Source organism: Coffea eugenioides, chromosome 4, assembly GCF_003713205.1.
Source record: "Coffea eugenioides isolate CCC68of chromosome 4, Ceug_1.0, whole genome shotgun sequence".
In the NCBI taxonomy this organism is placed as follows: Eukaryota; Viridiplantae; Streptophyta; class Magnoliopsida; order Gentianales; family Rubiaceae; genus Coffea; species Coffea eugenioides.
Window position 1 is genome coordinate 187,695 of NC_040038.1, and position 26,455 is coordinate 214,149.

Here is a 26,455-nt window from a genome sequence, read left to right on the forward strand (position 1 = left end):
CCTGAGCTCCCATAAAACTGATATAGCATGATGCTTGGGCCCTGCCATTATTCATCTCCGAAACCCCAAAAAAAATAAAAAAAATTTACCTTTCATGCTGGAATTGTCAATACATGTGATACAGAACTTTGATGCTGATATGCAGCATCATTGTACACGTCTTATGCTATGAAAGTCATCCAACAAAATTTTAATTAGAACAAGAATTTTCAAGTATAAACTAATATCACTGTTGGTTTTGCGGTCTTTGTTGTTGAAAATTGGGATGATTTTGCGGTGTATTCTGGAGAGGCACCATTCCAGGTTGTAGATTCTGCATGTTCTGTTGCATGTTTCCAAAAGCACCTTGTGAACCATGCTGTTGCTGCTGTTGCTGGATGGGCATCATACTTCCAGGATTGGTAGTTCCCATGCCAAACACTGCAAAGAGGTCCCCATTTTTGTTTTAGGCCGCTCACAGTTGACATGCATGCTTACAATTCCAACTAGAAAAAACTAGACGAAGGTCTATATGTCATCCTCATTCTAGATAGCACAAAATTAGGCATGACAAAAGCTTAAAAAACGAAAAACAGTACGCGCAAGAAAAACAGCAAATTCCATACTTTGGTCACTGAGGTTTTGTGAAGTAAGAGTCCGACTGCCACCAGACATTCCAAACTGAAAGCAGCAAAGTTACTGTAAGAGCATTTCATGACATAATTGCCAGTTAAAGATACATCCAGTAATAAAACATTCATAAGGATGACAGAATTTCTTCAACCAAGTTGAACACTGCTGTAAAAGATCATGACAACTTAAACAAGTTCAACTGTATAAACTAGACCCCTCCTTTTGATTCGATGAAGATTGCAATTTTACCTCAGAACTAAAAAGAACTAACTGTTGGTTGAAACATGTGAAACGGAAAACAGCTAACTGTTGACCAGCACTAAAATTTTTTAATCAGTTCCACTGTCATTCTCAAACATTACAAAGGCATACCACACAATCATGTCCGAAAACTTGAATATCTTTGTCAAGTCAAAACAACAGTTTTTGTTCATCTGCACCACCATTTCACCTTTTCATTTATATCAGCCCTAGATTCTAACATCAGGGTGTTTGGTATTTTGGTCAATTAGGAGATGAACTTGACGACGTCTGAGGTACAATTCTCAAATTCAGGTTACATCTGCATCACTTTGCACATAAGGTATTATATTGAGAATTTAAGACTGTCCAAAAACTAAAAAAAAACTGGAAGCTAATTCACCCTTAAAACATGCCTCAACTTTGTGAAGCAAAGCAGCACCATCATGTTCAAATTTGCTTCTCCTCCCAAGAAAGCTCCATTCAATATCATTCTCAATAAGCTAGAAAAGAGGGCAATAAGAACAGCAGATTGAATTGCAAAGCTAACCTGCATTCTGGGCATAAGTGGTTGAGATGGCATCATCGCTGACATGTTTGGAATCTGACATTGAACTGAAAAGTATGAGAGACTGACCTATACACAACCTTATCAATATTGAAAGACTTTCAAAATAACTCAAACAAAAGGAACACAAAATAGAAGGAGAGTTTCAGAACCATAGTTTAAAAAGAAGATAGTCAACTTGCAGTTAATTGGCTAGTGAAGACCAAAGGTGAGTAGGTAAATTTCAAAATAAGAATTCTGAACAACCAAGGGAAGAAACAGATGAGGTTAAATATTAAGGCTATTAGTAAACCTATCCATGAGCAAACACCAAATGAGAAACTAGGTACGAATGCCTAACGACATCATTGACTCTCAGAAGGAAGTATCATAAGGAACTAATTTGGGAACCAGAACTACCTTCTTAGGACCAAATTTTTGTCAGACAAAAGCCAAAGTTATGCTCATTGGTAAGGAATTATGAAGTTTAAATCCATATAAATGCTCACAGGGACTAGACAAAAAGAGAGAGTTCCTAGGAGTTGAGTATTTAATATCTGTATGTCAAGAGAAGTAAGACAACAAGGTGCAACCGGAAGTATTGATTAGATATATCCAATAGAGATCTCTATAAAAGCATCAAACAACAAGGGACAAAAACCTAGTGTTTTTAATTGACTTAAAAGGTCAATCAACAGATCTGTTAAGCATTGAAAGGAAAACAAACTAATTGTCTAACCATCTGGGAAGTTGGTGTATTCTGAGCGGCACTAAATAATGCAGTATTTGCAGGGTTAGAAAACTGGTTTAAATGACGATTCAGTTGGCTTCCTTGATTGAGTTGGCTTTGACCCAGACCATGCTGAATGGCCCCAGATGTCAGCTGCCTTCCCTGAAATTGCTGGGCCCCCAGTGGCTGAGAGAATTGCATCTGATGTTGGCCGTGTAACTGGAAAAGGCAGAGACATTCTTATTGATAAAATATGTGAACAACAGAATTTCTGGTACAACAATGACTACTATAATATAATGCCTCTCCACTAAAAGAGAAAGAGAGAGCATTTTAAATGTTTTAAGTCATCCCATTCATATTGAAGAGAGAGCTATAATACAAAAACTAATCAATGTGAATTACAAAACCACAGAAATGAAGAGGCATGAATTGTTAAGACTTATTTATTTATCATTCAGGCTAAGTTACAGCAAAGTAAAACTTCAGAGTTATGGCATCAACATGACCCATACACACAATGTACAAAGCGATCACTTATTAAGAACTCCTCCAAACTTACAACTCAATGGTCCCAGAATTCCTTCAGCATAAGTCCTTGAATAAGCAATCCATCTACTAACTAATATGAGAGACCTGACACAACTTAATGCTACTCCCCATCCCAAATTGAATGTCATAGATTGACTAGGCAAGATGTAAGGGAAGAGTTGAGGATACAAAATGATTTAATGGGAAAGTGAAAAATATAAGTGGTCGAACTCCCTATTAACTAACTTAGAAACAGGGAGTTGGGCCACTAGCTTTTTTTCCTTCTTCTTGTGTGTGTGTGTGAAGTATTCAAAAGGTAGAAATAGCCAAAAGTTTAATGTTTCTATTGAATTAAATTAAAGTTTATTCGAGAAGGGATTGAAAAGAAAAGTATGCATTCCATTTGCAATGGACAAATATTAGTCAAGTTTGTGGGAGATTCTTTCAAGTTGCAGACTAGATGTTCCCTTATATAACAACTAAAAGATGCTCAATTTGCTACAAGCAATGATGACAAACCAGAACATGGATATTTATGGAATTTAACAGGACTTGAACTACTAGCAGTAGCATAGAGGGAAGCAGCAGAATGAACATGACATCATAACTTCAACATCCTCATTTGCACATGGGACATTGGAAGTCTCAAAAGACACATAAGAGAAAACCAGGATAGAGAAGTTCTCAGAACCAGATCCAAGATCCATCTAGTCATGCATAGCATGACCAGCTGATTGGTGATACTGTCATGTGAAGGAACTCTGATAGATGGAATTCCCAGGAAGGCATAGCATGCCTTGGCACGTATTCATTTTCAAGTACGTCATACAATATAAACAAGCACTTGTGGAGCAATGAAAAACAAACTGGTGCACAGGGAAGAGAACTACATGAATAATTCATGATGCCAAATTACCTTAGGAGGGGAGTCCAGTGACAGAAAATAGAAAAGGAAAAGCAAATAAGAAAGACCTGAAACTGAGGTATAAAGAGAAGGGGGAGGGGGAAGGTAAAATAGGTTTGCAATTACCGCCTGGAATTTTTGTTGCGACTGGCCCTGAAGATCATGCAGCTGCCCTTGTTGATTCTGTACAGACCATATTCAGTTTGACAAAAGAAAATTTCAGCTAGATGGAGAAAAATGGAAAAAGTTTTGCATCAGCCAACTCAGCCACTTGAAGAGTTGTATATTACACTTCAGCAGAGGTCAATTGAAAAATATAAACTGAAACAACAGCTCATGGGAGATGAAGGAAAGAAGAGGGATATAATATATCCAATGTACAGAGTATCATAGGTTCTCAAGAGGGATGCTTTGTCTTACTTCTCATCATTTTTATTTGCCCTCTGGGTCAGTGGAGAAAGCCGAAAGAAAAAGAATGTAAATATCAAAGAAAAAGGTTAAGGAAAAAAATATTTTTTTGGTCATGCACCAGCAGAAGTCTTTTTAAGTTAAATCTCGCTTTGCCATTGAAGTACTAAGTCTGCAATGATGGATTTGCTCTGTTTAGTGTAATTTCATTACTCAACCAACGAAATCACTTAAGCAGATTCTAGACATTCTACCTGCCCTAGTCCAGGCAATGATGACTGCCTAAACTGCTGTTGAGCGAGAAGTTGCTGCTGATGCTGTGGCAATTGCATCATTTTCTGCCTTTGCTGCTGCTGCTGCTGCTGCTGCTGCTGCTGCTGTTGCTGGTGTGACTGTTGCTGAGGAGATGGAGTATTCATCATGCTTGCACCAGACCTCGGGGAATTGGCATACGGCAGTGGAGACGTTGTTGTATGGTCAAAAGAGGTACTACTAGCAGCACTAGGAGAAGCTGCTGCCCTTCCCATATGTGGTGCTCCAGAAGCCTATTCTAAAGATCATCTCATCAGGACCAAGAGCCAGTTAAGCAGAAGGGAAAAGTTACGTTTTATATTCAAGCTGGGACAGCCTAAATTTAATTAAATATGAGGAGAAATAAAAGAAGACCAGAACTTCAAAAAGAACTCAAAACAAAAAAATTCGAGAATGAGATTATAGCAACCCAATTCCAAAAAACAATTTGATGAAATTAAATGCAAACTGATAATAGATTATTCAGATGACCTAAAAAAGGCATGTCAGGCAGTAAGAAATTCAAAATCCTCCTGGGATGTGGAGGAAGTTAAATTTGAAGAAATTGATAGTATAAACCTGTAACATGGCTCCCTGACTGCTAGTGTTGCTTGATGCTAGGGGAGGTGTACTTTTCATGTACATTCCTAAAACGAAGGTCAGATTATTGGTTACTCCAAAAATTTTGATAAATAAATTTTGAGAGGCATGCTGTGGAGAAACTAATAGACTATACCAGATGAATCTGTAAAAGTCTGGGCACCATCACCAAGTATATCTACCAAATGCACTGGGAGTGAAGATGTAATCTGTCTTTGCTCTACGGGTATCCGCAACCCTGCACACAGACCACTTCCATCTATTCTTAAGACCAGCATATACCAATTCTGACAAGCTGTTTCAGCTTGCATTTAGGAATTCAACTGTCAAGGAGTTTCAAAAGCTCAAAGGGGTTTCCCCGAGAGCAAACTTGTCAAAGTTATATAACTTTAACTGCTATGCAGAACAGCACTAAGTGATGATTTTATCTGTTCTTGCTTCTCAAAAACAAATAATACAATTTGCCCAGTTTATTTTCTTCACAAGAACCATTTGAATTAAAGGTACAATCATCAACTCAGAGTGAATTTTTTATTTTTCTAGGGTATTAATTTCATTTGCTTCCAAAATTTTCTGTTACTTGCTCATTTTTTCCTCCTCCTCAATAATAAAGTTATGTTATTGCTACAGATACAACCTTCTCCCCTCCTAAAGCCTCAACCTTGTTTTGGAAACAATATGAGGGATTTCAGTCATTGAGAAACAAGAGAAAGCAGACCCAGAATGTTTACTCTCATTTTGCGCTTCATAATTGATGATACTGTATCTATATAAAAAACCTATGTCACATCAACTAAACAGAATTCACTATCTAGAGACCTGTATTGGAATCAAGTATATTTAAAAAAAACACACACAAAAGATCATCAATACTCTATAGCAATTGGTGTAATTTTAACTAGTTGGGGGGAAAAAATAAAAAGTCTCAGTAGCTTATCATGGAAAGCAATTCAAGGTAAGAATAACACCTTCACCATGATTGACAGCATGCCGAAGTAAATTTTCTTGCTCTTGAATTTTGGCAGCTTGAACCTTGTCTATGGTTGGAAGAAGTGTAGGACCCTGCCTAGTACCAAAGTAGGCTTTGCGGGTATCAGCTATGACCTTCTCAGCGCTTTCACACGCAGCGCCAATCATATCAATTCTATTCTATGAACCAGAAGAAGGGGGGGAAAAAGGAGTCCAGAACATATGGGTGTAAGATATAAGCGTGGGAAATGTTTAAGCAAAAAATAATAATGATGATTAGTCGGACCTTTAATTTGTCAATTTGCAAGGAGAGGGGAAGGTTTTGCATGCCAAGTAACAGCTGCTCTCTCTTGGAATTGTCTTCCATTTCCATCTCTGGCAGTAATTTTGATGACAGCATAACAGGTAGAACTGCAGGGAAAGCAAGCAAAAGGAGGAGTTTGAATGTTGGGAAATTACAAAGATGGAATTTTTTTTTTTTTTTGATGGTTAAGAATTTGAAGTAGCAGGGTGTGGGTGTAGTTAAAACTGAGAAAGATAAGCGAAAAGCAAACAAACAGCAGTGAGGAGATAGGTAGGTTAGTACTCGCAGCATTTTCAGCATTGACATTCTTGGGATGGACGACAAAAGCCTTGGAAACCTTCTTAATGTCCTCGACAATATTGAAGAGTTCCAAATTAACCATAGAAAATTGCCCCAATATATCTTGCCTGGTTGGAATCCACGCATAAAAAAGAAGAATAAAAATTAATCAGATTGGTATCCATACGTATGGGAACAAGAGGGGGAAAAAGGAAAGATTGAAGAGATTATGGGTGGAGAGTAATAAGACCATTTAGGAACAGCATTGGTGCGAGCAATGGCGTCGAAATCGTCGAGGATGCGAGAGATGGCTTTGAAGAGGCTGATGGCGCGAGTCCTGACGGAGTCTAGGTTTAGCTGCTGTTGAACTGCTGGGTTCAGCCTCTCCACCACCGCCACTCTTGAAGTCCCTTGCTGCTGCTGCTGCTGCTGGGAAGCCTCTGAGACTGAGACACCTCCTCCTCCTCCCCCTATTCCACTTCCACTTCCAATTCCAGCTCCTCCCACCGCTGCAATTCCTTCTATGCCAGCCATGGAAATAACGGGTCCCCCCAACCCCAACTCCACTTTGGGTGATTTAAAAAACAAAAAAAAACCAATAAATAGAGAGAGACAATTGAATTGGCCCAATCCCCCGGCGTAAACGACAGCGTTACTTCCCTTTTTGCAGTCCAAAAGGACATCTTCAGTCGTTGGATTTTGCTTGAAGCCAATAAAATGGGCAAATATCTAAATCAGTCCCCACATTAGTTGAAAATTTTCTATACTTCTTGGAGGTCAATTTTAAAAGCTTTTTGCCTCGTTTAGATTTGAAGTTTTTAAAATTTTTTTTTATTTTTGGCAAAATATGCTTAGTATGATGTATATAAAATAAAAAAAAATGTGCCAACAAATTTTTTTCATAAAAATTCGCAATTCGCCTTAGTCTTAAATGTTTTTTCTCCTTCCTATGTAATTTAAATTGAAAACAAATTATCTCACTTATTATTAATGATTAGTCAATAATAGATCAATTTGAAGAAATCAATAGAATATAGAGAGACACAAGATCCTCCTATCTTTTGTTCCTATTCCTATTTTTGGAGACCATTTGTAGATTTACATGAAATTATCTCACTATTGATATAATCAAGTTCAAAAACAACATAGCCCTTTTAAATTCTATACATGTACATTCTAAAAAGAAAAATAAAAAGTTAATTAAATTTAAAAGGGTAATATTAAAGTTGATAGGTGGGTTTAGTAAAGTTCTTGAATTGAATAAGAAGTTAAATTGGAGCATTGACTTGATAGATAAATACTACTATTGATACTAATTCTAGAGGAATGTACTGGTGTAGGTAATTCAATCGGATTGAGGTGATGAAATAGAGATAACAAATAATTTTATTATAGTAATTTAGGGAGAAACGCAGTCTTGGTCCCCCATATTTGGTTTATGTGCTAAATTGATCCTTAACATTTTGATCAAAACAAAAGTAGTACTTGAATCTTTTGATTTTAGACAAATTCATGACAATTAACAAAAAATCATGATAGGTAACTATCAAAATCATATTGCCATTAGTATACAATTCTAACTTGTATTTGTGATCTCTAACATCTGGAGTTTCTATCAATATGATTTCTTAGATTTTAAATATATATAGTTATGGTTTTAAATAAAATGAATTGTGAATTGAATTACTTCTGTGACAATTATGTTCCCAGATCCCTATAAAATATTGTTAAAATTATTTATATCAACATAACACTGTAATTTAATTTAAAGAGCGCCTTTTTTTAATGAATTATATCAAAATAACAATCTTAGACGATATATAGCATGAGAATTAGTTGAAAACAAAATACAATACTAATTTTAACAGATGACTTTAGTCAAATCACTATTAGACAACGTCGTGCATGACTTGTCCTTGTAGCAGGTTTCAAATGACTACAAGGACATGTAATCAAAATAATTAGTGAAGATAATTACTAATCTTCTTTTGTTGTTTCATTCTTATTGTGTTTCCTTTCTATTAAAATTTAATAATGAAGTTTTTTAAATAATGCCTTTAATGTTCATATGCAACCACTGGGATCGATGCAATCACCAAGAGAAGGACTTTTAAAGTCTTTGTTGCTGTTAAGATATAAATTTCATACATGACAATTGGTCTTGAGTAGAGTGTGAGGAGGGGTAAAATAAAATGTTCATATATATTGATAAATTTGTTGAATATTCTATTAATTTTAACAAGACACCTATTTCGTGCATATCATAGTAGATAACCTATCGAAGCGCCCAAAAAAAAAAAAATGGATCAAACTTATCTTAATTTACATATAATACATACAACACATATCTTATAAATGAATTTCTAACAGACAGTATAAATTCTCGACACAAGTGAAAAATGATAAAACTCATTATAAATAAATTACTACAGTGCAAAACAATAAGTAAATATATTATGCCAAATTAGAGACCAAATATGCAAATAAGAAGAAAAGATATAAGAAATTAGTGACATAAACAAAATGAAATAAAAATATAAAAAAAGAAGGGAAAAAAGTTTAATAAGCTTTTTCATGTTTTTTATTCTCAAAATTAAATGATAAACTGTTCAATTATAACTTAATACAAAATACACTCAAATGTTAAAGATTTTAGTATTTAATAATTTAATAACTCAATAGACTTATATTTCAGATTTTGATTTTATCAAATGCACCCTTAGTGCACATCCAATATAATTTTGATCTAATCTTTTTCTCATTTTTATCGTATGACCTTCAATACATCATTATTTGAGGCTCAAAGAATCGTAAGAATTCAAGCTAAAAAACATCAGGGGATCAAAAGTGAAAAGTCAGAACTATTGACTAACAGCAATTTGATTTTGACTGCTAGTGATTGTCTCTGATTTAGCTAAAAGCTGAAACTTTGGGGTCACATTCGTTTTGATCGAAATATTATGCACCAAAATTAGTGTGTAAGTTAAATATTGGGGACCAATTTGCATTTCTCCCTACTTATGCTTCCAACTCGTACGAGTTCCCTCCTCGTTAATTTAATTAAAAAAAAAAAAAAAGATCCAAAAGGGAGGAAGATCACATGTGGACTTCCGATTCCAGGTCTGACCGGTGACGATGCCTTCTGTCCATTCCGCCCGCCCAGCAATCCTGAATCAATAATTCATCATCACCATCCACACTACTCCTCCTCCAGTCCTCCTTCCTGTTTCTGGGTTTTAAACAATTGATTATTCAAAACAGTGTTGTGTTGCCTGGCCTTCAACTACTTCTACTGCCTCCTCCTCCATTTGCGACGTCGGTCCACCCTGCGACTCTCGCAATAAGAGTTTTTCTAAAAAAAAAACGAAAAAACTGAAAATCAATTCCCTACCGACCAACAAGTCTTTGCGAATTCTAATTCCATTTTCTTTCCAATTTCTTTATCTGTCTTTTTTCCAATCTCCCCAGGATCCCTCTTCTCCCATTGCTTAATTGCAGGTAATTCCTCCTCATTTCACCGTCTCTTTTTTTTTTTTAAAAATTTTTTTTCCTTCTAATGATTCTTGTTGTCCGTTTCTTAATCTATTAACATTGATTAAGTTGCTCGTATGGATTGATTAATTCCTGCAAATTCTCGTTGTTGTCTCTCAGTCGGTCAAAAAGATTATAGCTTTGCCCGTTTTCTTTATTGCTTTGCTCACTCTTGCATCCTTTCCTTGCCCTGATCTCTTTAAGTTTGATCATTTAAGCAGTACCCAGTTCACCCCCCTTTCTGCTTCTGCTTCGCACTACACTACCCAACTGGGACGACTAGCACTACTATTCTACTAATCCACCTCACTTAATTTCCTCCTCCTCCTCCTACTTGTATTTTTGTCCCTATCATTATGTTGTTTCAATTCTTTGACCAAATCTCCATCGTAAATGGCAAATGCTTTTCCATTGTAAAGTAAATATGATACATCCTATGTCTACTAGTCTCCAAGAATCAACTGTTCAACAATGCCATCAACACTTATGGGATTAATACCTTGCTTTATTCCCGCATGGCGCGTGCCATCATCCTCGTGTTTGTTTTGTATCTAATCAAATTGTCATTCACAGAGATATGTACACGAATGTAATTTCTTTTAGAATGTAAATATTTGAATGATGATAAGCATGGAACTTGGACGTTGTTGGACCCCAAATTTGACGTGCTTTTGTCCAGTATACGTAATTTATTGCTCACACTCCTATTTGATGAAACGATCAGACAAATCACAAGCATATTCTTGAGTCAAAAATTTTGAAAACAATGGTATGCAGCCTTTAAACACTTTATCTTATGTATCAGATCAGCATAATACATCCAGACAGATCTTTGTATTGTGCCTCTCGCCCGTAGTTGTGCTTCTGGCCTTAACAAGATTTAACCCTGGCTAGGATGGATATCTTATCTTTTTTCTCTTGGTTTTTATTAAGAAATTGCAGAGGAGGAAGCGTAGACAGATCAAACAGATACCGAATTGAATAATTCTCAATCTAATGTCATTACTCTAAGATGTCATAACATGTTGGTAGCTGAGATTATGGGCTATTTTTACTGGAACTAAAAGCTCTTAATACCTTGATGATGTTGTGGTAGAATATTGGTTTTATGCTTCTTTGTCACTCCTAGTTTCCTTGTGTGTTGTTTGGTGGCTGTAGAATTTGAGTGGTACAAAATTGGCCAGAGTGAAAGATGAATAAATAAGTTTCCTGGAGTTAAAATATTTTTTTGGACTTTCTTAACTCTTATGACTGGGTAGATTGCAGAAAATGAAAATATTTATAGGAGCTAACTAGTTAGTGTCAAACTAATGGATGCAGTATTATTAGTGGATATCTCATTGATTAATGATTCCGTTGTTGTTTTTTCTTTGTTACCATGATTGCTGTAAATACTTCTTTTTATGAGGCTGAAAAATGGTGAAAATGCATTTACTTTCCTCCTTTTTGCAGTATGTCTTCCTAAGACATTAATACATTACTATTATATGCATCAACAGCAGTTATTTCCATTTATGACTTTGATTAGTGACCTTAACCTCTAGATGAGCAACTAGGATATATGAACTTGTCAAGATAGAATATGTACTTGTAACGTTTCTGCTATTGGGGCACTGGATAAGATAACTTTGTATTGGAAGATGAGTAATGACAAGAATAGACTTTCTTGCAAAAGTTATTCATGTAGCTTCACATATATCAACTCTGGATATTTTCTCCTGATATTGCAATTATTCATCTTGTCTGCAGGAATTGGGGTTTCTTCTGAAATGATCTTTACAAGTGCTATCTTTGGGTATGAATTTTATGATCTAATTTGCATTCAACAGTTTCCGCAATGCAATTAGTGTCAAATGACAGTCGGGCAGAGGATATTTTGGAAACAGAGCCGATTTTATCTCAGTCCGCTACTGCCGAGAGATCTGAGGAGTCTTCATCTTCAATTGAAATCACTGTCAGCGGAGAATTTTCTCTAACAGTCGATGATTCACCAAGTGGTGATGCAGATGAAAACTGTTGTTTAGTACATGCAGACCAACCACTTTGCCGTATATGTCTTGATACTGGAGGTGTCTGTATTTATACCTCAATGTTCCTTTTGCCTTGTTGGGTGCATTTACCTATCATGCTGATGCATTTACCTTTCTAATCACCAATAGGTGTATATGGCAAAATGACTGAGGACTATTTTCTTTGATTAATTAGAGATACACATTTAGATGTTCTGGTTTTACTCAGAATTCAGCATTGATTGTCAGGAGAAGATCTGATTGCGCCATGTCATTGTAAAGGCACACAGAAGTATGTCCACAGATCATGTCTTGATAACTGGAGATCAACAAAGGTGAATTTTGCGTAGTGTTTACATAATGGTAGTTCATCCTTTTTGTTAGTCACCTCTGATTAGATAAAGAATTGATGATATTCCTTGTCTCTGCCACATATATGCTAAACTATGTCATACTACAAGTTTGTTAATATTGTGTATTTAAGAGGAAAAATATCTGAAGACTTGTTATCATTTTTAATACTCTACAAACCCAGAGAAAATTTGCATACAGTCACTAAACAAAGTGGACCAGGTGCCGTTTTAGAAATGGCATCTCTTCATGGTGGGATAAACTTGATGATGAAGAGAGATATGTCTATGTTTGTCCTTTTTATAAGGACAAAGTTGTTTGCTCAAGCTTTCCTGATGTTACTGATGCCCTATCTTGTGACTGGATGCCATGCTTACTGGTAAATTTTGAAACAACATTGACTATCCTAAACATAGATCTCGTATAAGTACACGAATCTTTTGTAATGCTCTTTAAATTTAATAAAATCAATGAGTTGTGCAGCAATACACTCTTCACTTGCTTCTCCACATTATGCATGGACTTCTAAAAGCCATAAAGAATCTTCTCAAAGTTCAATTATTAACATAACCTGATTGTATTGTTGTTTTACTTAACAAAATTGTTTGGTACTATTCTAAATTTGAGTCATAAATACTATGACTACTGGTTAATTATTTACTCCTGCAGAAGGAAAAAATCTTGTCCATGATACATATCTAATTAATGGCTGTAACATGTTGTAACTCACTACTCATCAAAAATCTTGCCCTAGGATGTGACACAACAGCTCATAACATGTTGCTGTAACTCACTGCTCGTCCTGCATTTGTCACCTTGTGGGGGGAGGTAGGGAATGTAACTTCCTAATTAATGGCTTAATTAAATAGTGAAAGCAATAATTAATAAAGGACTCTGCATGGGTGGGTTGGAGGGCAGGGTGGCAACCTCTTGAGCACTAGAGTATCATTCTAAGGAGTTCTGAGATTCAGTGCTAATCTTTTTTATCTGGAGATTTTGCACTAAATTTTTTGCCTTCCAACATTCAGGAGGGCTTTGCCTTTTCACACTGTACAGAATGCAGGGCAGTGTTCATATTGCGTGCAAATGTTCCACCTGACCGCTGGTGGTTGAGGTTGAAATTCCAGTTCCTTGTTGCTAGGGACCATGCCTTCATTTTTGTTATTGTTCAGCTGGTATGACATGATTTTTATTACCCTCTCTTTTTCCCTTATTTCTTCTTATTATGCTATAAGAGCTGTAATATTCCAAATTGGTCTTCAAATCAGCAAGCCATCAATGTGAAACATCCTGAGTAAAGTTTTAACCATACGGACTGTGCCTGGTTTCATATAGTCGACCTCTTCTTCCTCTCTTTTTCTTTTTTTGCTCTTTGGGTCTATATAATCATATACAAATATTTGTCTGCATGTGCGACTGTATTATTTTGTTTGCATGCGCATGTTAGGTGAATGTATGAGATGTATCTTATATCTTCCCTTCTATCCCAAAATTGTTCATGTTATATTTTTTATATCCTGTAATTTTCATTTGTCAACCAAGAATGAAATGGGATTTAGTAAATTTCTAGTCGGTTTCTTGGAAGCTCCAAGCAAAATCTTGGTGACCTTGTCCATCAAGGGAAAGTTCAGCAACTTAGAGCAACTTGTTCCAAGTTCTTGATCTTACCAACTGGAATCACCATGCTGTATGTAGGATTAAATTGGTAATTTCACCAATCTAATAGAGCCTTTTTATTCTCCTAATCTTGCTACAAGGCATGATATGTTGCCTACTGAATGAATCTTTTAATGGATTAACTGGGTATTAGTTAGCTTGTTAAGAGTTACATGAGTAAAGACTAATGGGTTCATAATTGGCTGGATTGAGAGATAAGACTGTAAAGCACCTTGCTCAACTGAAAATGTTGTTCTTGATGCTTAAATTCTCCGAAGATGCTTAATTGCATGCAGGTTTTAAAATTAATTTCCTTATAGCTGCCTTTCTGTTCCAGTTTTTGGGAGTCTATTTGAGGTACTTAATTATGGACTTTCAGCATGCATATATTGAAACTCTGCAGATTGTAGCATTTTTGGGTGTGCTGGTCTACAAATTTTATGGAGAGGAACTGAGGGAAATGTTTGGTTATGAAGAACATCCTTACGGTTTTTATACCATGGCAGGTAAAATCATTCCGCACCTATGAACATCAACTGTTTTTTAGTTACTACATGCATATGAACACCAGCCAGTTCTTGATGTTCCATGCCTTAGTGTAATTGGCATATCAATTTTAAATTGCAAAACTACGAGAACTTTGTGGTTACATTTTATGAACTATTTGCCCATATGACAGGTTTTTTGAAACATGAAGATCATTTTTATCATGTTTTCATTTGTCATCTTCTCCATTCTCTAGCTGACAGAACATTAATTTCAGCTCCTTTGAAGCTGTGTAAGCTTTCACCTGTTATGGTTTAGAAAGAAAACACTTAAACATGAAGTTGCATGTTGGCGTCTGATCTGCCCTTGAGGCATGATACTTGCAGCAAGTAGCATGGGGGAAGACCTTGTTTTCCCACCTCTTTTCTCCAACATGTAACCTTGAAGGTGGAAATTGTGCATAATGTACAAGTCTCTGGTTGCTGCAACAAATTTATCTTATGACTTGCTAATAATGCAAAATTGTAGAACTAGTCAGTTTTAGCGGCCCTGGTCATATGGCTCGGGTGAAAAAGAGATACAGATCACCTTCCTCACCTTTTATATTTCTACAAAAGACATTTAAAAGCTGGAAAAGGATAGAAAAGAAAATGAGCAAAGTGATTTGTTGTTCTTGATAACCTTCTTATTATATTGACTCATGGGCAATGGGATTTCTACCTCGTACTCCATGAGAAAGGTACTACACCACACTAATGCACAAAGTGCATTGAACATTGATTTCAAAATATCCAACTTCTTGAGTCAGTGTCATATGGTAGAACCCGTTTCAGGTTTCTTCTAATTACTCTATTGGTAGAAGTGCTCCAATATGCAATGGTATGGGTAGGGGAAGAAGAGTAAATAGATAGAAGGACTAGGACCGCAAATGAAAGAAAGTAGTACTATAGCAGAAATACGAATAACAAACTAGTTTCAGATCATATGTTAGAACCAGTTTCAGGTTTCTTCTAATGACTCTGTTGGTAGAAATGCTCTAATATGCAGTGGTATGGGTAGGGGAAGAAGAGTAAATAGATAGAAGGACTAGGACCTCACATGAAAGAAACTAGTACTAGTGCTGTTTACCAATGTGATTTTCGTAATTATTCATGTAGTACTTATTCAGTTGTGATCCCAGTTTCCTGAATTTGGTTTGCAAGTGAAGGTCCTTGTTACTAGTTTCCAGATGCACTAGATGCATGTATATTAGAGAATTAACTTTCCCTTTGGGGTCATTCTTCTGCGATATGTGTGGTTACAAGTCTAATTTTGTTGATTTTTAGACCGTTGGCTGTTATTGCAGAAGTTAAAAGAGAAACTACAGCTCTTTATTTATTTTTTTTCCCTCTCTCAATATGGCCTTACTAACACTGTCAGATTATTTACGGTTTGTAATCATCATAGGAATATCTCTTCTTATTTCTTTTAGCAATGAAGAATCTAGGCACATCACCCCTTGTATTCTCATCTTTTATTTCAAGGCTAGTTAGGATTCTGTCCCTTCCTATTACAACAGTAATACATCTTAGCATTTTTCATTTCACTTTGCAGTTTTGGCAGTTGTGTTGGTGGGTCTGCTTTATGGTTTCTTCATAGCTATAATTTGTGGGCAGAGGATCAATGAACGCCACTACCATGTACTTGCCAAACAAGAATTGACAAAGGTACAAGATGATTGTTTGATGAAACAATGATCCTAATAAGGAGGCCTCGTTATGTTGTAATTTTTTTACATACACAAATGTAGTTTTTTTCTTCCAAACTTAAGTTCACAGCACTGTTGTGTTTGACAGTAGGTTTTTCCCCACCCTTTCTGTTTTCATATAATTGGTGGGTTAAAGTAGTTCTTTTGTAAAGCATCAAGTTTATGGTGATGATGTCTGATGTTGTTTTGACAGGAGTACATAGTTGAAGACCGAGAATCCAGTAAAGATGTCCCAGATCTTGATCCCAGCCACATTACCGAGCTAAGAATGTTGGGCCTCTATTAAGGTGAGAATTTGTGCCTGCCTATTGGTTTTGGTAACAGCTTGTAAGATTAGATGTCTATATTGTAGAAGTTAGTAAAATATCCTTTTGTCTTCATTGACGGGCAGAAGGAATTGCGACTAACATGTCTTTCACGGATTAACATAATAACCTTCTGCCTTTTTCAGGTTCCCCATTATTATGGATTCAGAACTTCATAAGCCAGAGGGTTTTGTGGTGGCAGTGGCACATCTGGTCTCTCAGATGCACAAATTACACGTACCAATCCAACCTCATGTTGAATCGTAATATGTAAATTTTTCCTGTCCCCAGGTCCCGTGCTTTTTTTTTTCCTAGAAGAAATCTCATTTAATCACAAACATTGTTTCACTGTTGGAATTACAAATTGATCATCTTCTTTTATTTCCTTGTTTTGTTGTTAATACAACTGGTAATCACACAAAAGCAATGAGAACATTGTGGAAGGCTTGTAAAGCCCAGTATTTGGGATAATCAGTTTGTTCTTACGTTAAGTTTACAGTGCATGTCTCAGGGTATTTTGAAATATCAGAGTGTGCTTTGATAGAAGATTATTTGGAAAAAATATTAGAATAATTATTGTAGCTCTTTCTGTTTTGTGATATATGTAAGAAAAAAGGTGGTTAGAAAGATAAAAAAGTGATTGAAAAACAATTTGCAATGCAAGGAAAAAAATTTTCAGGTAAAAATTACTGTAGCTCTATTTTCTAAGTGGTGCTCCTTTTTAGGTACATTGCATTGTTCATTTCTTCGCACCTTTAGCTTATCTAATCATAATTAGTCTGAGTTGAGGAGATTGTGATTGTTTGAGCAAATTTGCTATTTACCTCATTCCCTTCCCTGGAAATGCCTTGAAGAAAGAGCTTAAAAGAAAGAAGGGGGGGCTAGTGTGGTGAAAACTACATCCGCATGCACTGTTTACCCTTAGATCAAGTAATCAATCCAACGTAGTGGATAGCCCCATGTGTAATATATGGATCTTTTATGGACTACGACAAATTCTGTTTGTTTTTCTGTGCATTTTGGAGTCATCTATTTACTCCGTCTGCTTCTGCTTGTTCTGCTAATCATCCGTACAACGCCTGTTCTGCTCATCACCTGTACAATTGTTGTAGCATGTAGGGCAACGTTAGCCCCATTAGTCCATGATATAACTACCAGTGATGTTATAACCTTAAGCTTGAGATTTTAACACACTTCTCGAGATTTACCTTGTCCAAATTTACGTTTTACCTTGTTCAAACGTACGTTTACTCTTTCCATTCCATACACATCATCAAAATTCTGGTTATCTCAAATAGAATTGTTACATGCCTTCATTTGGATGGAAGAAAAAGAAAAAGGGGTCGCTGGAGGATGCAAGATAAAAATTTTGTGCGCGATACTGGGAACTTTTTATTAGTGATAAGCAGATAATGTAATAAAATATAGTCAGATCCAATCTGTACATCTAATTCAAACAAAGGATGCAAGAAACCAGTACAAGGTTATAAACTTCGCCGCACATCCAATGCTGTCAAGCCCTAACACCTCTCTAGGATTCAAGTATGATGATACAGAAAATAGTTTCCACTGGGTATTGACAATACAAGACAGTAAACTGCAGTAACACAAGTTCATATGCACAAGTCCATGAATAGTCCTTGCCGACAAAAGATAAGCCTACGGCAAGTTGCAAACTGCCACTCTCAGATATTTACAGGTGGATAATTGCCAGCTCTTGACAGCATCTTTACTGTTGGAAAGAACCAGACGTTCAAAAAGTCCACCCGCCTCCCCAAACTCAAACAAAATAATTAGTATATCAACAAACATGACTTAATGTTGCCTTTAATCCAGAACTGAAAAGCAAAATCTTTATCCACCCCATTGTGTATTGTGCTTTACCCCTCCTCAACCTCAGAACCAGACGCACAGTTAGATATCTCTACGGCTTCTCTTCTATTAGAATCAGTACAATAGAATCAAGCTGAGTACCACGCAAAGTATACCGTCAAAAGCCATTACTGAGATACCCTACAATAGGAAAGATTAACAGCTCTTCCCACCAAGAGCCTTTTCTAAAGCATAAACAGGATGTGTTTCAACTCTCCAGCAAACCATGAAAAGATTTTGCTTTGAACACATGCACTTATCTTCCTCTCCCAGTTCATTACACAACTACATAAGCTCGCAACATAGGCTCCCACAGTCTCTGCAAACAAAAGGACCCAGAAAGTGGATGAAAAGGATTCTTCGTGTGTGAAAAAAGTAGTGCTGCAATTAATTGACATGCAAACTAAACATTAACAATCATCTGCTCACAATTTGAGCTTAGATTTGAGAATATTATGCCTGTTATGGAACTGCAGTTGTTATTGTGTCAGGTCACAGGGTTCCTTCAGAAAATTCAGACAGGGATAACTGTGAATTGTTTTAACTCTTCATCCACAAAAACTGCAGCTCTCGGCCACAAACACTCAGTAATGCCAACTAAGTAGTAACCCTAGGTAAGTTTGAGGACATAAGCTACTCGTTTGTTCCAAACATAAAGGAGACAAAGTGATACATATCATACATTGCAGACCAAAGAAGGTAAACTTATGGGGCATACAAGAAATTGTTTTTAAGTGCAACATCATTTACATTTTTCTATGTCACAGTTGATCAGTAAAAACCTTTTCAAAATCAGGAGAACTAAGGTAAAAGAAAGCCAATGGGAATAAATAAGAAGGAAAAAAAGGAATCATTAGCCTGCAGCGCATGCGTCAGATCAAACGAACACATCAAATTGAATCAGACAGGGATAACTGTTAGTGTAGGTTCTCATCATTCACGATGAGCACTGCAGAGTTCATAATTGGCCAACTTGACAACACATGATAGACCCCAAAACCGGAAATGGGGCAGGAACGGTACCGTTTCTGAAGGTTCACGGCCACGATGTGACCTCAAAAATTTGTGCGGCTCAAATTACAACATGTAACTCGATTTTCACGCCATGTGTGGGATCCACAAAAAAGTGTTGTAAAATTACGTCGTGCAAAGTAAGTTACATCGTGTGCAATGAAAGTTACGCGTTGTGAAAAATGAATACAACCGGCACAAACGGTTGCACCTGCAACCGTCTGTGCCCCTTGTCCCCCAAAACCAAGCCTTGAAGAAAATTCAGAAAAAAATACGTGCAGGAGAGTTTAATAAAAAATTTCAGGCATGACGCAGGGAAGACAGGAAATGAGAAAAATGGGGGGAAAGGGTGGGGAGGAGCCGATGCCTCAGACCGTCCTAGTACAAAACAATATCAACAGTATCGTAGCAAATACTATAACTAGCATTTCAGATTCAACCTTTAACAGTCATCATTGGCGGGCTCAACAACTAATAATACAATACCGAAATAGTTGTACAGGTACAAGAGACAATACTCACAGAAACAGGAAAACCAAACATACGAAGGATCAATAAATAGCAGGCATAGGGTAGCGAAAAATAGCAGGCTTAACGTTGATAAAGGGAATAAGCTCCCCAAGCATTGATTTTCAGAAATCTAAGCTCGGAGCAGAGCAGAAAATTCACATAACGTAGGTCGTTATATCACAAGTCAATGGGGAGAGAGGGACATCAGATCTTCCTATTCAGAGAAGAATCACGAAACCCAAAAATATTTCGGGCATTCAACTCAATAAAGAACATCATTTGGCCTCTTAGTCTACATACAAAGAGGGGGGGGATGAACGCTGGGAAAATCATTAACTCATCCCCGGGGGGGGGGGGAATCAATACAGCTCTATCTAATAAGCATTGAAAAGAAAATGCCAACGTAGAACCGTTCGAAAAAAGGGAAGTGGAGGGGGGTAGAGAAAGAAGAAAGAAGGTGGTGGGGTTGGTAGAAGGCAAAAATGCCTTGGGGCCAGCGGTTGAAGGTAGAAAGCGGAGGAAGGGCAACCGCGAGAGGTGGCGAAGGACATAACCTGGTCGTCGGAGAGGGAATTGGAGAGGTTGTGGAGGAGAAGGGCGAGGGCGTAGTGGCGCGGCGCATGGGATTGAGGGGGGGGGGAGGATCCAGTAGGAGGCATCGCGGAGCCAAAGGGAGGCAGAACGCTGGACGATGATGGCGGCGAGCAGCCAAGGCGTTGGGGATCGGAGAGGTGAGGGGGAGGAGCGGCGGGTTTGGTGGTTGGAATTAGTATTAGGGTTTGAGAGAGGGAGGCGGGCAATAGCAGTTTTAAACTCATTTTATTTATTTATCGGAGTAAAAGAACAAGAAATGTGTAGGAGAAGTAAATTGTTCGGACTAAAAAAGAGAAAAGAAAAAAGAAAAGATGTAATGTAGGGATGGAGAAAAGGGAAGTGAAAGTATTCCAGTGTTTAGAGGGAGAGTAGTCTAGTGACTGCTGACCCCTCTCTCTCTCTCTCTGGCATTATATGTGTAATGTGTGTGTATATATAGAGAGAGAAAGGGGAAGAGAGGCTGGGCGGGGGGTTCAACAGTATGTTCTTTGGCAGCCGCCTTCTTCTTCTTCTTCGGTTAGGGCTGACCTGGAGGCCTCTTCCCACTCCACACTCTTTCATTTTTTTTTTCCTTCCTTTTTCAAAAGAAACCTCACACTTAAACTTTTGACAAAATGAATTAATGTAAATGGAACTTCAACTTTAAATTCATATTAACATTGTATAACCGCTAGTGTGTGAACTGTCAATCTAAAAAATTTTAATCCATTATAAAATGTGGATGCATTCTTAATTCCTTTTTTTTCCCAATTTGGAAACAAAGTTTAAGATTGCTAATCCATATGGTTGAATCCTATGCTATTTGCTCATATTATTATATTCTTTGCTTTTGGTATACAACCAAGTAGTATTTTGATTACTTTCTATATTATTATTATTATTATTATTGCCCAAATGTTGTTAACAAGTATATGGAAGGTAATGTTAATTTAAGGTCCGTTTGATAAACTGAATCTGAATTTTGAAATCTGATTATTGAAAAAATTAATTTGTTGAATTTTAAGTACTGAAAAGAAATATATAAATGTCTGAATTTTAATATTGAAACTATTTATATTGTTTGATAAACATTTGTCATTGAATGCTTAATAAGTTAAATTGTACAATTTTGCCCTTATATCTTTTCATCCAAAAAAGAAATAGAACCTATGATTTAATTAGTTTAAAATTGTTAGATAGGAAAATGACAATGTTTATTTTTAAATCAAATTAATATAAAAGATGAAATATATTATATGAGAAGTACGGAGAAAATGTGAAAGTCAGAGAAGTAAAAAATCGTTAGATAGAGAATATCAGATTGTTTAATTAGATAATAATTTTGAATAGAGAATATCAGGTTATTTAATTAGACAAGAATTTTGAACATAATTAACAAATGATGGTAGATATGGTAAATAAGATAAGGTAGTTGAAGTAATTCTGTTGATTCTTATCAGAATTAAGCATTCAGTTAAGATTCTTGTACTAAAAAATTACACACAAGTTAAGCAAATAAATTTTTATTTATCAAACACCCAAAACATCGAAATATCTAAAAAAATTCAATTTAAGCATTTTTTATTTTATCAAACAGACCCTTAATACATATTTTCTAATGTTTCTAACTAGTGCCCCATGTTTGATGGACTCTTTGTTGGACACTCAGGAGCATGTATTGGCCCGCTGGGCCTACTAAATAGAGACCACCATCCAAATTTCCATCGAATCAGGTCAATTATACCAAAAATAAATAAATAAATAAATAAAAAGGGGACACGATAAAGGCGAAGGGTAAAAGGAAGGAGTCCGGAGGACTGTAGGGTTGGGGGATCTGGAGAGGAAATCTTGAAGTCTGAAATCAAATCGGAAACAAATAAGAAAGAAGATTTTAGTAGAAATGGCGATGAGGAACGCTTACAGAGAGATGAAAGGACTGAAGGTGAAGGAAGTCCCGGCGAAGCTGAAGCCCTATTTCACGGTGGACTACCTCAAGAACGCCGTCCAGAGGGGCCTCGACAACTACCACGCTAAGTACATCCAGACCAGTTCTTTCGACCCCGTCTATCACGTCTGCATTGGCGGGATGATCTTCTCCTATCTCGTCGCTCTTCCCGAGGAGCGTCGCCACCTCGAGCACAAGCAGCATGCCGCCGATCACCACTGATTGACTTTTCTTCCCATCATTTCCTTCCTTTTTTCCAAAAAGAAACAAGGTTTCTACTTAAAACTCTTCCAAATGCCTTACCTATTTTCCTTGTTTGTTTGTAAAATAAAAAGTGCACTATAATGTTTATACTAGTATCACTTTTCACATTCCCCACCCTTGCCCGGTTTTAAAAGATAAGATGATTGCCGCAATTAATGTTGAATTCCTTGCTGTATGTGCTTAAATAAAAAAAAAGAAAAAAGAAAAGAAAAGAAAATTTTGCTTGCTGTGTGCGAACCCTAGGGAGATGTTGACTTTTGGTTTGTCATGTGAACTTCCTTAAAGTTGCTGTGAGCAAGCGATCTTTTTACCCTTATGGTAACTGCTTTCTCCTGCTGCTACTAACCTCAGCCCTAAGCCTATAACTGCAAATCACAGTAGTGTGTAAGATGTATTTCAGAATTTATGAATCTTTATGTGGGATCTAATCTACTACTTAGTAATAAGTAAGTTAACAAGAGAATGAATACTTATCTGGGTTGGAGTTCCCTATCGTTGTATTGGAACAGAAATCTGTGTGTTGAGCTCTACAATCAACGTAACCTACTATTTATTCTGTTTTAGAAATTTCTATCTATCAATTGTTACCCATCTTTTTCCGAGTTCATCAATGTTGTTGTCTTATTGAACAACTCTCCAGGATGATCTGCAGTACTTCAACTTATTTTTAGATTTGCATCATCTTTTTTTACCTTGATGCATTTGTTGTGTTCTGGCTACTTTTGGATTTGCTCCCTCTTTATGTCCATGCCCTGTGAGGTGCAACTTCTTACGTAAAGAAATAGTCTAGCTCTTTGCAGAAAACTTGACTTGTAAATCTGAAAGCCAGTGACTCGCTGTTTATGCTCTTACATTGCATTTTAGTAATGAATGGTTCATGGATCTTGGGGTCACCCACCTCTATGTGCTTGTGTAACATTTCCCTTTCTGCGTGACCTAATCCTTGTACTGCCCTCTGTCTACAGCTTCAGCAAAGTCCTCAATTGGCTGTGTCTTTGAAGCAGTGGCAGTGAAGACCCATTTTTCTGTTTGTTTATGGTTTTGTGTATCTCCTTAAGATACATGTGTATTGCAGTGGAGCATTTGGCTGAAAAATAATTTGTTACATACTTGTTACTTTTAGTACGTATGACGCTTGGCTATTTCACTGCTATGTTGATGTTGATCTTCATTCTAATTGATTGGTGATTCTGGTCTTTGTTGATTTTTCCGCCTGGGAAGGTTCTTCTTATTTTCAATCGCTGTATTGACTTTGTTGTACTATAAAGGTTGCAAGTAGAGCATTAGCGCCATTAGGTGTCCTCCACCTCTAGGATTCTTCAAGCACAAGTACGATGGTCAAACGTGAGATTCGTATAGCCTTCCACTATGCGTCCAATTAGTTTTGGCATAAAACCCTTTAAACACCTCTAGCACTGCAATACCTTATCGGTATGTGAGCAGGTCCCAATGGTGTGCTGTTTTCCGGTATGCCTCAGGTGTAGCTGGTAAGACTCCCTAATCTTGATTGCCGACAATATTGCGGTTGCATTTAATTTTGATAGAATTTCGCAACATTAGAAGGCATGCATGGGCATTCTTACAGGGGTATTACTTCTATGTCTGGGTTGATTTGGTCAGTTCTGGATGGTCAATTATGTTTTACGACTTAGTTCAATTAACGTTGTTGTGGAGCAACTTGTATTATAGCATGAAATACGAAGGGAAAGATTTTGTATGGTGGGATTCAAAGTCAAGAATTGTATTCACACTGGATGGTATTGAGGGATATTTTGTAGTAAGACAAGCCTCTCTGACTCTCTCTCTCTTTTATATCCGAAGAGCCAATTCCCCCCTCAGCTGTCTCAATCTATTATTTCCACTCTGCCTATGTGCTGATAAGAGAGCATTAGATATCTCAGAGCTCAGCCGGGGATTGGGAATGCGAGCCTGAGGTAACCTCTTCCACGGGACAAGAGGGTGGTCTTGACCTTGTCTGCTGTCTTCTCCATCGCCTCCCCTGCAAATTTTGCTGCTGATTTAGCAGAATCTTCCACGGTTACCTTGCTCTTGTCTAGGCTCATTCACTGTAGCCTTTTTCACCAGCCCTCCAGTAGTTCCCTCTAGGGGGATGGCTTCTCCCTGCTCATCCTTGGCCTTTAAAGTGTGGCGGGGAAGGGAGAAAATGCTCTTTATAGCGTGTCTTTTAACGGTAGGTTGTGGTGGCGAAGGTTCCTTTGATTCTTCTTCTTGTACTTCGTCTTTTGGCCTGAATAAGTTCAGACTTGGTGGTTCCTTCTTGTTACCATAATAACTCGAGAAATACGAGAGAGGAAATCATATTGCAAGCAGCTGCTGCATTAGGTTATTTGGGCTTATTATCCAGCTTCAGCACGTGGCTGTACGAAATTGTGGATGAATAGCTAATGCTATGGTTGGGGAGCTTGTATCTTTTGTATGATGATGATGATGATAAATCTACTTAATTTCTAACCAAAAAAAAAAAATATATATACTTATTTAAACATACATATGCATGTATCTGGCGAACGAGTCTGGGCTTTAGCTTAACTGGTCATCGGACGGGAGAAGGAGACGCGTATGGATCGTCCGCTAGGGGACAAGGGACTACGGTGAGCGAACGTGGATTCCTCCATTCTTCTGCACGTTCTTACAAGTAACAACCGCCACCAACTTCTCAAATTATTCTGACACTTTTTCCGCCGGACCAACATAGCCCCACCTCTCACCGGCTCCCCTGCCTAGACGCCTTAGTTTGAAAGGGATTTTCTGGAATCATTTTTTTACCTTACATATATTAAAACGCTTCAGTATGCTTTCTATATAAGTTTTAGAAAATTGCAATTCAAACACAATCTGATGATTAAAAGCTGTTTATATCTTTTTATCTTGAAGACGCTTCTTAAAGAAATTGAATCCTTTTAAAAAAAAAAAAAATAGTAGCTACATCCATCTCTTCGGACTCTTAACCTTTTGAAGAGGAGGGAGGCTGGGGTTGGGGAACCTTACCTGCCTGTAACAACTAACAACTGAATAGTTGGATAGTGAAAGTTAAAGGAGGGAATCAAACTGTGAACAACCCCGGAAATTATTAACCCCACAGCCCCAGTGAACGTCTGACCCCATTGAAAAAATTTATAAAAAAAAATAAAATGTTTTCATTGTATGAGTCGTACTTATCATATGTTTTTTCCAGATAGAAATTTGGTCGAATGTTCGTGTGGACTGAATGGAAGGAAACCAAAATGTTGGGTTCGTGCTGCAAATCTCTCTATTAACTTGCAGATGTTTTGACTTTAGAAGCAACAGATTACTTTTAATCATTATTATTTATTAGTTTTCTAAAGTCTATTTTGTTCTTCAACTTTCTTAAGTTTTACACAATAATTACTCAATGGCTTTGTTCTGCACCCTCTCACGATGAGCAGGGATCATCGGTCAATTTAGTTCATATAGTTTGGCTGTAAAAAGCTACTTCAACTTCGTAACAAGCCGTAGATAGAAGAATTCAATGAGGTGAGGGATTAAATGGTCATTCAGCTTATGCCGGCCCACCCGACTACCCGAGTCATGAGGAGGATCTATTAAAATTACACTACTTATATCACTAATGTTTATGGCATCCATGAATGAATGTGTGTGCAAATAATAAAAGAAATATGTGTCAATTTTTTTTTAACTATATTTGAAATCATTTTCAAGAGAATTAGTAGACATGTAGAAAATTCACTAAAATAAAATATATAAACAAATAATTGTTTACTAGTAATTCATAGCCAT

At 36.9% G+C, this 26,455-nt stretch overlaps 3 protein-coding genes, 1 long non-coding RNA gene and 4 other non-coding genes across 9 annotated transcripts; 2 read left to right on the forward strand and 6 right to left on the reverse strand.

Annotated features, from left to right (window-relative positions):
• Positions 1-69: 69 nt before the first annotated feature.
• LOC113768723 (mediator of RNA polymerase II transcription subunit 8) lies at positions 70-7,032 on the reverse strand. Of its 2 annotated transcripts, none has more exons than XM_027313182.1 (12): positions 6,666-7,032; positions 6,419-6,543; positions 6,119-6,243; positions 5,832-5,925; positions 5,000-5,101; positions 4,843-4,910; positions 4,227-4,517; positions 3,691-3,747; positions 2,139-2,348; positions 1,403-1,456; positions 606-660; positions 70-420 (listed from the first exon to the last, which is right to left on the reverse strand). In XM_027313182.1, exons 1-12 carry the CDS (start codon positions 6,947-6,949, stop codon positions 227-229), a joined length of 1,659 nt encoding a protein of 552 aa, XP_027168983.1. In that variant the 5' UTR covers positions 6,950-7,032; the 3' UTR covers positions 70-226. The 2 variants fall into 2 exon arrangements, with proteins under 2 accessions (XP_027168983.1, XP_027168982.1); XM_027313181.1 differs by having other exon boundaries at positions 5,832-6,012; positions 6,666-7,031.
• A 2,484-nt stretch (positions 7,033-9,516) lies between these two features.
• On the forward strand, positions 9,517-17,023 carry LOC113768317 (E3 ubiquitin-protein ligase MARCH1). The gene is made up of 8 exons (XM_027312617.1): positions 9,517-9,913; positions 11,696-12,015; positions 12,205-12,290; positions 13,335-13,481; positions 14,366-14,468; positions 16,042-16,154; positions 16,389-16,482; positions 16,647-17,023. The coding sequence occupies exons 2-7, from the start codon at positions 11,784-11,786 to the stop codon at positions 16,479-16,481; spliced, it is 774 nt and encodes a 257-aa protein (XP_027168418.1). The 5' UTR covers positions 9,517-9,913; positions 11,696-11,783; the 3' UTR covers position 16,482; positions 16,647-17,023.
• Positions 17,024-17,923: 900 nt separating this feature from the next.
• On the reverse strand, positions 17,924-20,874 carry LOC113768234. The gene is made up of 2 exons (XR_003468064.1): positions 19,906-20,874; positions 17,924-18,691 (listed from the first exon to the last, which is right to left on the reverse strand). It is a non-coding gene; the product is annotated as an uncharacterized LOC113768234 (long non-coding RNA).
• Positions 18,853-18,932, reverse strand: LOC113769729. Its single transcript, XR_003468275.1, has one exon. It is a non-coding gene; the product is annotated as a small nucleolar RNA R38 (small nucleolar RNA).
• LOC113769730 lies at positions 19,239-19,317 on the reverse strand. Its single transcript, XR_003468276.1, has one exon. It is a non-coding gene; the product is annotated as a small nucleolar RNA R38 (small nucleolar RNA).
• On the reverse strand, positions 19,749-19,843 carry LOC113769746. Its single transcript, XR_003468291.1, has one exon. It is a non-coding gene; the product is annotated as a small nucleolar RNA snoR20a (small nucleolar RNA).
• On the reverse strand, positions 20,095-20,167 carry LOC113769743. The gene has a single exon (XR_003468289.1). It is a non-coding gene; the product is annotated as a small nucleolar RNA snoR64a (small nucleolar RNA).
• A 1,378-nt stretch (positions 20,875-22,252) lies between the features above and the next one.
• LOC113767701 lies at positions 22,253-23,889 on the forward strand. The gene is made up of 2 exons (XM_027311879.1): positions 22,253-22,681; positions 23,639-23,889. Exon 1 carries the CDS (start codon positions 22,367-22,369, stop codon positions 22,631-22,633), a length of 267 nt encoding a protein of 88 aa, XP_027167680.1. The 5' UTR covers positions 22,253-22,366; the 3' UTR covers positions 22,634-22,681; positions 23,639-23,889.
• The last annotated feature ends 2,566 nt before the right edge of the window (positions 23,890-26,455 follow it).

Excerpts from the sequence above, each read along its gene's own strand:
- LOC113767701 (XM_027311879.1), top strand. The coding sequence starts at position 22,367 with ATGGCGATGAGGAACGCTTACAGAGAGATGAAAGGACTGAAGGTGAAG.
- LOC113768317 (XM_027312617.1), top strand. The coding sequence starts at position 11,784 with ATGCAATTAGTGTCAAATGACAGTCGGGCAGAGGATATTTTGGAAACA. Across the intron at positions 12,291-13,334 it reads ATAACTGGAGATCAACAAAG|GAGGGCTTTGCCTTTTCACA; the intron begins GTGAATTTTGCG and ends TCCAACATTCAG. Across the intron at positions 14,469-16,041 it reads CGGTTTTTATACCATGGCAG|TTTTGGCAGTTGTGTTGGTG; the intron begins GTAAAATCATTC and ends TTCACTTTGCAG.
- LOC113768723 (XM_027313181.1), bottom strand. The coding sequence starts at position 6,949 with ATGGCTGGCATAGAAGGAATTGCAGCGGTGGGAGGAGCTGGAATTGGA. Across the intron at positions 5,102-5,831 it reads TGCTGTCAATCATGGTGAAG|GGTTGCGGATACCCGTAGAG; the intron begins GTGTTATTCTTA and ends GTCTGTGTGCAG. Across the intron at positions 421-605 it reads ACAAAACCTCAGTGACCAAA|TGTTTGGCATGGGAACTACC; the intron begins GTATGGAATTTG and ends ACCTCTTTGCAG.